The following is a 14,825-nucleotide window of genomic DNA, read 5'->3' on the forward strand; positions in this document are numbered from 1 at the left end:
CCTGTGTGTATTCAACTGTTATTTCTCCATTTCTCAAGTAATTCCCTACTTCTTATATAAATGTCTGCTATTTGAGTTTAAAATGCAGCTTTCAAATACTGCTTGCTATTCTGTTTCTTACATATTTCCTCAGTGACTCATTGCCACCGAATAGCAGTCCCTCAACCAAAATTTGTTTTCATCAATCTTCTCATTTTGCCTGGCACTTTTTTCAACTAACTGAACATGAGTTCTCTCCTTGGTGAGTCACAGATAGAAACTACACCAGGACAATTGTCACACAAAGGAAACTATTTGCAGCAAATAAGGAGATCATGGGGAGTAACTTCCAAAGCCATGACTCTTCCAACAAGGGTGAATGGGTTCCTTTTATTTAGGGTTCAGCTGAATTTTTAGATAGGGAAGCCTTGTCATCCTTTGTAGAGGCAGGCATAGGTCAGACATGCTCCTTAAGGAAGCATGCTTATACACACAGTGTATGTTATGTAAATGAGGCTTCTACTCCTCATTGGGCAGAGATTTTAGTGTTATAATAAGGCAGAGGTAGTTGTCAGTCATTCTAGTTCTAGTCATCCATAGTCTGTCTTCACAAACACAAGTCAGGGTCAGGGGTTGCACTCAAACTGGTATGGATTGGCTGGGGATCTTGTCCAGGCAGTCGCTATGGCTTTAGGAATAGTTTTTGTTTCTGTTTGCCTGAGTTATGAGATAAGCTGGCAAGAAGAACTTAAGGAAAAATATGGGACAGAAGTTGGTGAGTATAAGCAGGTGGGCAGTAAAGGTCAGCTCTTAGGGTCCAGCTGGTCACAAAACCACTGATTTTTGTCACTTGGGCAGAAGCTATGTGAGGAAGACACAGATGTGAGAGAGAACAAATGCAACAATTGTGAGCAACAAATATTTTCCCTAACAGGCATGATTGGAATGGGGAAAAAAGCCAATGAGAAGCATAAAAAACGTATATACATAGGCAGATGCATACTTTTGCAGTTGCATAAATTTACAGTAGATATCAAGTAATTCTTTCCAAGATGACAAAATACATCCTGTCCTCATTTGAAACAAAGAGGAAATTTGTTGGATTCTGACAGTGTCTGATTATTGGACTTCTTCCCTTATAGAATTCATCATCATCCACACAAACCAATCCTTAACATTCTTTAGATTCTTGTGTGCCATCTATATATTATATGTCCACTATTAATTAAATCGTGTTGAAAACGAGGTAATTTGTTGATGGCTTACTAAAATAAACAGTTCTAGATGCCTCTATTGCATTTTATATTTAACTGTATTTTTCAGAGGCCTCATTTACCCTAAAACTTAATAGAAGTTTTCTTAATAGAAATAAATTTTCGAAGAGACGCTTAATAGTATTATATACTAAAGTAGAAATGTATTTCACAGATAGTGTAATATATAATGAAAGGAGGTCTTTGTAAAAAAATGTAATTTTAGTTAAGTGGATTTCTCATACTTTTGGTAATACCATAATAGTCTATGGCATAATATTTTATGATTTTTTTAACTTTTTACAACTCCTGATTCTGAACTTGATCCCCTTTTTTGGAATGTAGAAAGATACCTAAAAATTGTTTTTCCCTGAGGTGAGGATTGATGTGTGTGTGTGTGTGTGTGTGTGTGTGTGTGTGTATAAAAACATGGACCAGTGTGACTGAAATGAAAAATTGTAGGTCACTTAGTTATAGCTGTTATAGGGAAGTTGGAAACACTGATGCTGTTACTCATGTAACAAAGATATCCCTAGGCAAATGAGAATGCTGACTGTGTGATTCACTTTTTTTTTTTAACTTGACTGTCCATTTTGGGACCTTAACCTAATTTAGCTTATTTATCTTTAGTGGGCCATCCTGTACCAGAATGAATTATTATCTAACCTTACCTATCCTAACTAGCTTGATCATGTTCAGTAAAATGAATTAAACTTAGAATGATAATAGTAGTATAATGCCATACTTCGTGAATGACACTAATCTCTACCAGTCATTTATATTTTTCATTATAACCTGGTTATGAAATATTCAAGTACACAGACTAATATAAAGGTCATCCATGTAACCATTCATAGTTTTGTCAAATCTTAACATTTTGCCATTTTTGCGTGCCCTCACATGCTCTCTTTCTTTCTCTCTCTCTCTCTCTCTCTCTGTGTGTGTGTGTGTGTGTGTGTGTGTGTGTGTTTATGGTTTTATTTAAGAGATTAAGAGAGAGAGAGCACGCATATGAGCTGGGGAGAGGGGCAAAGGGAGAAGCCGACTCCCCGCGGAGCAGGGAGCCCGACCCTGAGCTTGATCCCCAAGCTAGATCCCAGGACCCTAGGATCATGACCTGGGCCGAAGGTAGACGCTTAACTGACTGAGCCACCCAGGTGCCCCTTGATACATTTTTTTAAGAAACTGAACAATTGAAACTTCCAGTGTAATGTTTACTCCCTCTCTTCCCAAAGATAGCTGCTATCCTGATTTCGGTGTTTATAATTCCCTTAAATGTTTCTGCACTTTTACTGCATATATACATATCCATAAATTATATATAGTAGTATTTTGCATATGAAGTTCTGAAACTTTTTATAAATGATATCACTCTGAGTATATTCTTCCCAATTTGCTATTATCACTCAATTTTTGTCTTTTTGCCATTTATCCGTGTAGTTCATTCATTTAAATTGTTTATAGTATCCCATTATACAATGTGAGAGGTTAAGCCAACTGTGCAGTTAAAGGGTGCAGTCCCCACAAGACTGCCTGTACTTCAGGTACCCCACCCCATTTATTGTGTTGTTAATCCTCACTCAGGGTAAGATATTTTTCTTCATCTGTTATATAATTTTAGATTATAAACATATCATAAGGGAACTCTATCTGTGGCACTTTCATGTGGCTCCAGAAAGTTACAGCAATTGCTTCCACCAAGTCTTCAGAGGTGCTACTGACCAGAGCCACTTTTCTTTCATGGTATTTTATTGGTGAAGGGTTCTCTTGGATCATGTAGTATAATTTCAAACCCATAGCCTGTGTGAGGACAGACCACTGGTTATAAATACAGAGGTATAATCTTCTTTCACCTGGGTCTTTAGATAAAACATTTTTTGTTTTCTCCCTCTTGTGGGTTCCCCCCACCATCACCTTTTCACTGAAGTGTAGTTAAGGATCCAGACATTGAGATGAGAATATCTCATCTTCTACTCTCTGCCTTATTTGGATTCTAAGTCCTCTCTTGTCCCCATGTGAGCATTAAAACCCAAGCCCTTAAGTTCATGAGATAGGCAAACTCCTTAGAACTTCTGCAGCATTAGCTCATGTGCTTACTGCTCCAGTTTTCAGTTCCCAGTATAGTTTTTGCTTACTTTTATGGTAAGCAAAATCCCCAGGAGTCTCCCAGAGTCTTCCCTGCTTGCTTCCTCCTCAACACTTCTCTATGGTCACTTCTGTTTTTTTTAAGATTTATTTATTTATTTTACAAAGAGAGAGCAAGCTTGAGAGTGAGCTCACATAAGTGGGGGAAGGGCTGAATGAGAGGAGAGAGAGTCTCAAACAGACTCCCTGCTGGGCACAGAGCCTGACTTAGGGTTCAATCCCAGGAGCATGAAATCATGACCTGAGCTGAAATCCAGAGTCAGGTGTTCAACAGACTAAGCCACCTAGGTGCCCCTCTGTGATCACTTCTGTTGGTAGTCTCAGACATTACCTCTTGAGGATATTTGTAGCCTGTGTATCTTAGGTGGTAAGTGGTTTGGGGGAATAGCTGAGCTTCACTTGGAGATACTTTTGGCTCGATCATAATTCTAGGCTTGCACATTGTATTATTAGTACGGTACCTCTTGCATCAAAACTAATCTTCTGAGGGATTCTTAATATGACAGAAAATAAGTTATCAAAATTATTTTTCTGTAAGATCAGTTATTAAATGTAAGATATTTCAAAGAAAATACTGCTACCTTAATTTTCAACTCAATCCTAATTCACACTTTCATATTCTCTTCTTAGGATGTGTGCAGTGTTTGGTGGAATCTATTGTCTTCGCCATTCAGTACAGTGCCTTGTTGTGGACAAGGAATCCAGAAAGTAAGGATGATATAAGTTATGTTCCTATAATTACACCCCAAGCACAGGTGAAAAATGCTAAAGTCAATTTTAAAAAAATGATTCTTCAAAGATCCTCCTTGGTATTAATATCATATCAACCTTGATTAAAAGTAATTTGTATTTAGATCCTCCAGAACAAAGAAAGTAAGTTCAGAATGGAGAAACTAAATTAATTTCCCTGCAATATAACTATAGCTCCTGGTCATCCAAGCTTGGAAGACAAATCATTTCAGTTGCCAGGGGTGGGTGTTGAGTGATATTAGTTTTCCTTGTGCCCTTATCTCCTCTAATTGATTTTTATCAGATGATAACAAAGCCCTCTGTTATTGCGTTTTTAAAAATGGAGCTCATCTAAAGACTCATCAGATTAATCTCTGCTGATAATGCATGTCACTCCTAAGAGAAAATAATTTAATGATTTTTTAGGTAGATTGTTGTCATAAACTATGCTGCCTTGTTATCTGAGGATAAATTCTTATACAATCATATTAGGCCTACAGACCAGTTTTGGATTGAAATAAGAATGTACCTGCTTTTAAAAAATGTCAAGCAAAAAAAAATAAAAAAATTAAAAAAATGTCAAGCACTATCTATTTATGTCTGTGTTTTTATATTTCAATTATATTTTTCCAGGATTTATTATTTGGTTACTAAGATATGCCCTTGTCTGAATTACACTAAGTAGTACTCTTTGATTTCTGTGTTTAAATTAAAACTATCTTAAGTTTTAGGAGCTGTTTAAATTGCTATGTATTTCTCTTTCTAGTTATGTGTTGGTAAGCATCTACTAACCTATATCTCTGGTATGACTATTTTTAGGAGTATATAAACAAGTAGTATTGTTCAAGCCATAAAATAATGTTGTGAACTGGAAGTTTAAAAATATAAGCTGTTTCATTTTACAGTAATTTTGTATAGTCTGAGTGTCATAATTTCCTATAGACTAATTATAATACAAACAACTAGTATTTTGAGAGATGGTGGAAAAAAAATTCAAGTCTGGAACATTCAATATTTAGGCAGTGAATTTACCTTAGAAAGTAATTCTCTAGTATAAGATAATATAGAGATAGTTTAAAGGCTTGTAAAGTATGTTTAGCACATTAATTCAAAGGTACCACATAAATGAAAAATGATAATATATAGATTTTTCACTATCCTTGAAGTCCCAGGATATTCATATACTAGGTGTGGAGATTCATGAAGGAATTGTTTTTAAGCCACCTTGAGTCATTTTTCCTTCTACATTGATTTTGAAGCATGAGTGTGTTCCCATAATGGAAAGCCAGATAGTGAATTGTTTTTTTGGTTATTATTTACTTAGATCCTTTTACCTTTTTGGGGCCCAATTCCAGTTTTACTTTTTACTCTTAGTGACATGAAGAATTTAGATGGCTCACGTTTCTTTTTTTAACAAATGAATACATTAGTTATAGTAATAGCATGTGTTCAACTAAAGGTTACATTTACCTTAACTTTGATGTAGTCTTTATTATAAACTCTGGAGAGAGATCTGCTACAGATTTCAGTTCCAACAGATAGCATAGGGCTAAGGTTCTAAAGATGAAATGTTGGTAGTTTTCAAATTTTAATGTGCCTAAGAATCACTGGGGAAACTAGTTCTCTTTTTGTTTTGTTTTGTTTTTAAAGAGATTTCTCTGCCTCACCTCCAGAGAGTAAAATTGTATAATTTGTTTAGAATGGAGCTAGGGAATTTGCAGTTTTGAGGAACACGCCAAATGAATCTAATGTAGGTGGCCCATAGATAACACTAAGAAACACTGATCTGTGAAGTTCAGGATTTAGCCAGTGTTCTAAGATAGGGTGGAGCTTTAGATCTTAATTCATCCTAGGCCCTTATCAAGACGATTGTTCTGGATCTACTGGAGTCAAATATGATTCTTAGTTATTTTTGTTTGGTTTTTGTTATTTTCATTAAGGTATAAATGTTTTTGTTTTGTTTTGTTTTGTTTTCCCCAAATTTTTATTTAAATTCTGTCTAGTTAACAAAGTGAAATATTAGTTTCAGGTATAGAATTTAGTGATTTCATCACATACAGTACCTGGTATTCATCACAAGTGCCCTCCTTAATAGCCATCACCGGTTTAACCCATCCCACTTCCCTTCTAGTAACTATCCGTTTGTTCTCTGTAGTTGGCCTGATTCTGGGTTTGCCTCTCTTTTATTCCTGCCTATGTTCATTTGCTTTGTTTCTTTAATTCCACATGTGAATGAAATCATATGGTGTTTATCTTTATCTGACTGACTTATTTCACTTATCTTAATAGTCTCTAGCTCTGTCCATGTCATCATAAACAACAAGATTTCATTCTTTTTGATGGATGAGTACGCGTATATACACACCTTTATCCATTCATTGATCCATGGACATTTGGGCTTTTTCCATTAATTCACTATTATTGATGATGCTGCTTTAAACATTGGGGTGCATGTATCCCTTTGAATCAGTATATTTCTTTGCTTTGGGCAAAAAAAAAATAGTAGTGTAATTGCTGGGTTGTAGGGTAGTTCTATTTTTAACTTTGTGAGGAACCTCCATACTGTTTTGCAGGGTGGCTGCACCAGTTTGCATTCCCACCAACAGTGTAAGAGGTTTGCCCTTTTTCTTCATCCTCACCAACAGCTCTTGTTTCCTATGTTGTTAATTTTACTCATTCTGACAGGTATAGGGTGATATCTCATTGTAGTTTTGGTTTGCATTTTGCTGATGATGAGTGATGTTGAGCATCTTTTTATGTGTGTCTTGACCATCTGTGTGTCTTCTTTGGAAAAATGTCTACTCATGTCTTCTCATTTTTTAACAGGATTATTTGTTTCTTGGGGGTTGAGTTTGATAAGTTCTTTAAATATTTTGGATACTAATCCTTCATCAGATATGTTATTTGCAAATACTTTCTCCCACTCTGAAATTTGCCTTTTGGTTTTGTTGATCATCTTCTTTGCTGTGCAGAAGCTTTTTTATTTTGAGGAAGTCTCAGTAGTTTATTTTTGCTTTTGTTTCCCTTGCCTCAGGAGACCTATCTAGTAAGAAGTTGCTACAGCCAACGTCAAGTAAGTTACTTCCTCCGTTCTCCTCTAGGATTTTAATGGTTTCCCATCTCACAGTTAGGTCTTTAATCCGTTTTGAATTTATTTTTCTGTATGTTGTAAGACAGCAGTCCAGTTTGAGACTTCTGCATACTGCTATCCAGTTTCCCCAGTACAATTTGTTAAAGATACTGTCTTTCTTCCATTGGATATTCTATCCTGCTTTGCCAAATATTAGTTAACCATATAGTTGTGGGTTTATTTCTGGATTTTTTATTATGTTTTACTGATTTATGTGTCTATGCCATTTCCATGCTGTCTTGATGACTGCAGCTTTGTAATATAACTTGAAGACCATTTCTGATGCTCCAGCTTTTTTTAAAAAAAAAGATTTTATTTACTTCTTCATGAGATACACAGAGAAAGAGAGGCAGAGACATAGGCAGAAGGAGAGGCAGGCTTCCCACCGGGAGCCTCACGTGGAACTCCATCCCAGGACCTGAGGCAAAGGCAAATGTTCAGCCACTGAGCCACCCAGGTGCCGCTCCAGCTTTACTTTTCTTTTTCAAGATTGCTTTGGCTATTTGGAGTCTTTTGTGTTTCCTACAAATCTGAGGATTCTTTGTTGTAATTCTATGTAAATTGCTGTTGGTATTTTGATTGTTTTGGTTATATTTTAACAATATTTGTTCTTCCACTCCATGAATATGGAAGGTTTTTCCATTTTTTTGGTGTCATCTTCAGTTGCTTTCATAAATGTTGCATAGATGTTTTACCTCTTTGGTTATGTTTATTCCTAGATATCTTATGGGTTTTGGTAATATTATAAATAGGATAGATTCTTTAATTTCTCTTTCTGGTGCTTCATTATTGGTGTATAGAAATGCAACAGATTTCTGTATGTTGTTTTTCTATCCTGTGACTTTACTGAAATCATGTATCAGTTCTAGCAATTTTTTAGTGGAGTCTTTAGGGTTTTCTATATACAGTATCATGTCATCTGCAGTTAGTCCAAGTTTGGCTTCCTCCTTGCTGATTTGGATGCCTCTTATTCCTTTTTGCTGTCTGCTGAGACTAGGATTTCCAATAGTATGTTGAGTAACATAACAGTAGTGAGAGTGGACATCCCCATCTTTTTTTTTTTAAGATTTTATTTATTTATTCATGAGAGATGCAGAGAGAGAGAGAGAGAGAGAGGCAGAGACACAGGCAGAGGGAGAAGCAGGCTCTATGCAGGGAGCCTGATGCGGGACTCCATCCCAGGTCACCAGGATCACACCCTGGACCGAAGGCAGGCGCTAAACCGCTGAGCCACCCAGGGATTCCCCTGGACATCCCCATATTATCCCTGACCATAGAGGAAAAGCTCTATTTCTCCCCCTTTGAAGAAGATAATAGCTGTGGGTTTTTCATATATGGCCTTTATTATGTTGAAGTTTGTTCCCTCTGTCCTTAGTTTTGCTGAGGGTTTTTATCATGTTGTACTTTGTCAAATGCTTTTTCTGTATCTATCAAAAGGATTCTTACCCTTTATTTTATTAATATGGTATATCATGTTGATTGATTAGCAAATATTGAATGACCCTTGCAGCACAGGAATAAATCCCACTTGATCTTAGTGAATGATTCTTTTAACATACTGTTGGATTCAATTTGCTAGTATTTTGTTGAGAATTTTTTTTTAATCTATGTTCATCAGGGATATCAGCCTATAGTTTTCTTTATTAGTGGAGTCTTAGTTTGGTTTTGGAATCAGGGTAATGCTGGCCTCATAAACTGAATTTGGAAGTTCTCCTTCAATTTCTGTTTTATATAATGGTTTGAGAAGAGTAGATAGTAACTCTTTTTTAAGTGTTTGTTAGAATTCCTCTGGGAAGCCCCCTGGCCCTGGACTTTTGTTTTTTGGAGATTTTTGATTACTGACTCAATTTCTGTGCCGGTTATTGGACATGATCTTTTTTTTTTTTTCAGTTTTGGTAGTTTATATGTTTCTAGGAATTTGTTTCTTCCAGGCTGTCCAATTTGTGGGCATATAGTTTTTCATACTATTCTCTTATAATTTGTATTTCTTTGGTGTCAGTTGCTGTTTTTCCTCTCTCATTTGTTATTTATTAGAGAGCTTTCTCTTTTGTCTGTGATAAGTCTGGGTGGGAGTTACCAATTTTTAAAAATTTTTTCAAAGAACTAGCTCCTGGTTGCGTTTTTCTGTTGTTTTTTCTATATCATTTATTTCTGCTCTAGTCTTTAGTATTTCTCATCTTCTGATGGCTTTAGGCGTCATTTGTTCTTTTTCTAGGTCCATTAGGCGTGAGGTTAGGTTATTTGAAATTTTTCTTGCTTCTTGAGGTAGGTCTGTATTGGTATATCCTTCTTGTGACTGCTTTTGCTGCATCCCAAAGGTGTTAGATCCCTGTGTTTTCATTTGTTTCCATGTATTTTTTTATTTCTTCTTTGATTTCCTGTTTGACCCATTCATTCTTTAGTAGCATGTCCTTTAAACTCCATGTTTCTGTGGTCATTACATATTTTGTCCTTATGGTTTTCTTCAAGTTTCATAGCGTTATGATCTGAAAACATGCATGGTATGATTTCAATTTTTTTTTATTTGTTGAGTCTTAATTTGACCCAGTGATCTGTTGTGGAGAATGTCTCATATGTACTCAAAATGAATGTGTATTCTACTGCTTTAGGATAAAATGTTCTGAATATATTTGTTAAGTCCATCTGGTCCAGTGTGTCTTTCAAAGCCACTGTTCCCTTGTTGATTTTCTGCTTAGATCCACCCATTCCTGTAAGTGGAGTATTAAAGTCCCTACTATTGTTGTATTATTATCAGTAAGTTCCTTTATGTTTGTTATTAGTTGTTTTATATATTTGGGTGCTCTCTAGTTGGAGGTATAAATATTTATAGTTGTTTAATCTTTTAAAGTCTTTGTATTAAAATCTCATTTGTCTGATATCAGTATTGCTACTCTAGCTTTCTTTTGACTTCCATTATGCATGAGAAATGTTTCTCCATCCCTTCACTGTCAATCTGCAGACGTCTTTATGTCTAAAATGAGTCTCTTATGGCAGCATATAGATGCATCTTAGTTGTTAATCCATTCTGACACGCTGTATCTTTAGATTGGTGCATTTAGTCCATTTACATTCAGAGTAACTATTGGTAGGTATGAATTTAGTGCCATTTTATTATTTGTTTTGTCATTCTTTCTGGAGACTTTCTCTGTTCTTTTTTAGTCTTTGTCATTTCTGGTCTTTCCTCCCCATTCAAAGAGCTCCCTTTAATATTCTTGCAGGGCTGGGTTAGTGGTCACGAATTCCTTTAGTTTTTGTTTGAGTGGGAAACTCTCTCTCTTTCCATTCTGAATGATAGCCTTGCTGGATAGAGCATTCTTGGCTGCAGATTTTTCCTATTCCACACTTTTAATTTATCATGTCCCTCCCTTCTGGCTTGTCACGTTTCTGTGGAGAGATCTACAGCTAGCCTTATGGGTCTTCTTCCTTTGTATGTTAGAGACCTTTTGTCCTGCTGCTTTTAGGATTTTTTTCTTTATCACCATATTTTGCAAATTTATAATATATTTTGGTGTTGGCTTACTTTTATTGGTTTTGATAGGAGTTCTCTCTGTCTCCTGGATCTGGATATCGCTTTCCTTCCCTGGATTAGGGAAGTTTTCATCTATTATTTCCTCAAATAAACCTTATGTTCACTCTTCTTCTGGGACTCCAATGCTATAAGTGTATTTATGTTTGATGAATCCACTGAGTTCCCTAAGTCTGGTCTCATGATCCATAATTCTTTTTTCTCTCTTTGGTTTAGTTTCATGATTTTCCATTGTTCTGTCTTCCATATCACTTATTTGTTTCTGTGCTGCTTCATCCTTCTGGTCATTATATCCTGTCTGATTAAAATCTTAGTTATTGCATTTTTATTCCAGGTAATTAGCTTTTATCTGTGTGGTAAGGGCCTCCATGAAGTCTCTATATTTTTTAAAAATATTTTATTTATTTATTCATGAGAGAGAAGGAGAGAGAGAGATACAGACATAGGCAGAGGGAGAAGCAGGCTCCATCTCCATTCCATGCAGGGAGCCTGACGTGGGACTCGATCGCTGATCTCCAGGACCACACCCGGGCTGAAGGCGGCACTAAATTGCTGAGCCACCTCAGCTGCCCCCCATGCAGGCATATTTATGTATTTCAAATAAGTCTCTGGCCATGATCTTTTCTTGTTGTTTCATTTGGGATGAATTACTCTATCTTGGCATTTTATCTAAGTCTCTGTCTTCTTGTTTGTGTTTGAAAAGCCTATTATGTGTCCTATTCCTAAGAGTAAAGGCTTTATGAAGAAGAGGTCATATAGTGTCCTGGACCTGGTGCTTGAGGGAGTATTTCTGGCATGTGCTGGGTTTCACTTAGCTGCTGTGCTTTGGCTGCCCTATCCTTCAGGCCAGTCATCTGCAGAGGCTCTCCTTGCCTGCAGTGGGGATTGTTTGGTCCTTAGGCTGAATATGGCGAGTTTTAACTAGGTGTGCTCTGTTCTGCTTGTTAAATTAGACCTGATGCTACATCTGCTAGAACTGAAGCCTTGCAGAACTCTGTTTGGGAAATGTGGTATTTGTAAGATTTTCTGCTGGTCTTATGGGGAAGAGGCCTTCTTTGCTGGGACTTAGGCACACTTACGTGAGAAAATGGTACTAGCAGAGTGCAGGAGGTTGGGACTTGGTATAAACAGGTTAGTCAGCCAGTATTGGCACTGTGCTGTTTACTAAAACTTGCTTATACTGAGAGGCTGGGAAGGGAAATGGTGCCACTAGCTCCTTTATCCCCAGAGAGGAGTCTCAGTGCTTACCACTCTCAGGGAACCACTTCCAGAAGAGTAAATAATCTCCCCTCCTCACGAGTTTAAAATTTTTCAGATCACCATTATCATACTTTCTCTGTGTTGCTTGTCTGCCTGGAGCAGTACAGTGCACTTTGGACTCTCTTCCAGCAAGCATACAGACTTTTATTTTATTTATATTTAAAATCAATTAATTAACATGTAGTATTAGTTTCAGAGGTAGAGTTTAGTGATTCATCATTTGCATATAATACCCAGTTTTCATTGTATCAAGTGGGCTCCTTAATGCCCATCACCCAGTTACCCCATCCCAACCCACCTCCCCTCCAACAACCCTCAGTTTGTTTCCTGTTGTCGAGTCTCTTAAGGTTTGTCTCCCTCTCTGATTTTTGTCTTATTTTATTTTTCCTTCCCTTCCCATATTTTGATTTGTTTTGTTTCTGAAATCCCACGTATGAATGAAATCATATATTTGTCTTTCTCTGGCTGACTTATTTCACTTAGCATAATACCTTCTAGTTCCATCCATGTTGCTGGAAATGGTGAAATTTCATTATTTTTGATGGCTGAGCAATATTCTATTGTATATACCACCACCTGTTCTTTTTTTTTTTTTTTTTTTTTTATGATAGTCACAGATTGAGAGAGAGAGGCAGAGACACAGGCAGAGGGAGAAGCAGGCTCCATGCACCGGGAGCCCGATGTGGGATTCGATCCCGGGTCTCCAGGATCGCGCCCTGGGCCAAAGGCAGGCGCCAAACCGCTGCGCCACCCAGGGATCCCCACCACCTGTTCTTTATCCATTTGTCTGTTGGTGGACATCTGGATTCTTTCCGTATTTTGGCTATTGTGGACATTAAGCGTGCAGACTTTTAAAATTCCAAACTTTAGGGAAGTGCTATGACAGGAGCCTGTTCTGGTTTTCTGGAGGAGAGTCTCGCTGCTGGAAGACATGCAGGTTTGACTGAGAAGGGCAGTTGCATAGAATGCAGAGGAATGGGATTTGGAGCAAGTAGGCTAAAGAGCCAGTTGGGGGCAAGAAGCTCTCAGGAGGTGTCTCTGCCTATGCTGGGGGGGGGGGGGGTAACGGCAACTGCTGGCTCTTTTTTCTCCAGAGAGGAGGAGAGGTGTCTCTGTGAATGCCACCTCTCAACACATGTGCTCAAAGAAGAGAGAACAGTCTCTCCCTCTTGGGCCTTAGGTGATTCTCAGATGAGCTCTCTGTTCTCAGGCTGTTTGCCTGCCATCTCTCCAGGTATAGGGTGATGCCCTCAGGGCTCTATCTCAGGAAATCCCAAAGTCCTCTGAAACTGCAGTCTTTGAGCCCAGCTGGTTGTAAAAACTCACAAAAATCATCCCCTCTCATTTTCCCAACCAGTGGCTTTGGGGAAGTATTCTCCTTGTGAACTTCTCTGTGTGCTCCCCTCTCTCTCACCTTTCTGTGCAACCAGGGCTCCCTCCCCTCCACTGCACCTGTGATGCATGATCCCTTTCTCCCCAAACCACATCTCTGCTTCCTACCTTCCCGGATGTGGCCTCTTCTCTCCCTTTTGTTGTGGAGTTTATTCTGCCAGTCCTCAGGTCAGTTTCTTGTATATTCAGAATGATTTGATAGTTAACTAGTTGTGTTTGAGGGAAGAGAGAAGCCTAGGTTCCTTCTGCTATGTCTCAGTCAAGCTCCTTTCCTGAATTTTAAATAGCAGACATACCGCTACTTATTTAACATTTACTTTTATGTCTTCATGGAAAGACCTCAAACATAATAATTACTGTCCAATAACTCCTAAGGCATGCAGGGTCCAGTAGCCCTTGAATGAGGGAAGACCTGGAACTCCATCACTGCTGTGAATGACAGTGAGTGAGTCACTTTTCTCTGGGCCATAAAGATCTGTAAGATGAGTTAGATGGACTCTCCAATAATCATTGAGTTGCCTTCCTTATGTAATGTGCTTTGATTGTGTTAATAAAAGTACTTAGAAAGTACTTAGATTTTCCTTGACAGTTATAAGTAAATTATCCTAACATGTTGTATAAGCTTAAATGTAGACCATTCTTACATACTAGGTAATCCTCAGTCCCAGTGAGAAATTAAAAAAAAAAAAAAACTTCTATAGATATAAATGAAATAGCAAAATGTCTATTGAGACTATTGTATTATTATTTTATTAGACTTCCAGTTTTCCAATGAATATTTTTTATTGTCCATTTTGGTTGCTTAAGATACAGCCATTTTGGATTCTGCTTGTGATTCTTTTACTTGAACATTTATTCCAAGCCATAATTATTTACTTCCTTAATAGTGGAACAATTTTTAAATTTGACCCACATTCATAGTATTCATGGTATCTACGGTATTCTCACGATAGTGTATTGCTTAAGTGATCTTTTAAAAGTTTTGTTTGAGACCACCAATACTTAAAAATTGTAAATTCATACCTTCACTAATAATCACCAAATTTATAATTTTTACCTTTATAATAAAAATCCTATTCTGTCAAGTCAGATAGTCTCTCTAAATATCTAAAGGTAGGGCAGCCCCGGTGGCTCAGTGGTTTAGTGCCGCCTTCAGCCCAGGGCCAGATCCTGGAGACCCAGGATTGAGATCTGCGTCGGGCTCCCTGCATGGAGCCTGCTTCTCCCTCTGCCTGTGTCTCTGCCTCTCTCTCTGTCTGTGTCTCTCATGAATAAATAAACAAAATCTTTAAAAAAAAATAAATAAATATCTAAAAGTAGCATTGATTAAAGTTGAACTCAGGCTAATTTATCTCTCCCAAATACTACTTTCATATTCAAAATCAAATACTTAAGAGAACTACCAGTAATA

At 37.4% G+C, this 14,825-nt stretch overlaps 1 protein-coding gene across 4 annotated transcripts in view; it reads left to right on the top strand.

Moving 5' to 3' along the window:
* CHM (CHM Rab escort protein) overlaps positions 1-14,825 on the top strand; it is a 243,980-nt gene that overhangs the window by 161,279 nt on the left and 67,876 nt on the right. For 3 of the 4 annotated variants that reach the window (XM_072816811.1, XM_072816812.1, XM_072816814.1), the window contains exon 9: positions 4,008-4,085. The exons of the other annotated variant lie outside the window; for it this stretch is intronic. In XM_072816811.1, coding sequence (XP_072672912.1) covers positions 4,008-4,085 — 78 coding nt within the window. The remainder of the gene's footprint in view (positions 1-4,007; positions 4,086-14,825) is intronic. 4 annotated transcript variants of the gene reach the window in all.

Source organism: Canis lupus, chromosome X (genome assembly GCF_048164855.1).
Source record: "Canis lupus baileyi chromosome X, mCanLup2.hap1, whole genome shotgun sequence".
NCBI classification, from domain to species: domain Eukaryota; kingdom Metazoa; phylum Chordata; class Mammalia; order Carnivora; family Canidae; genus Canis; species Canis lupus.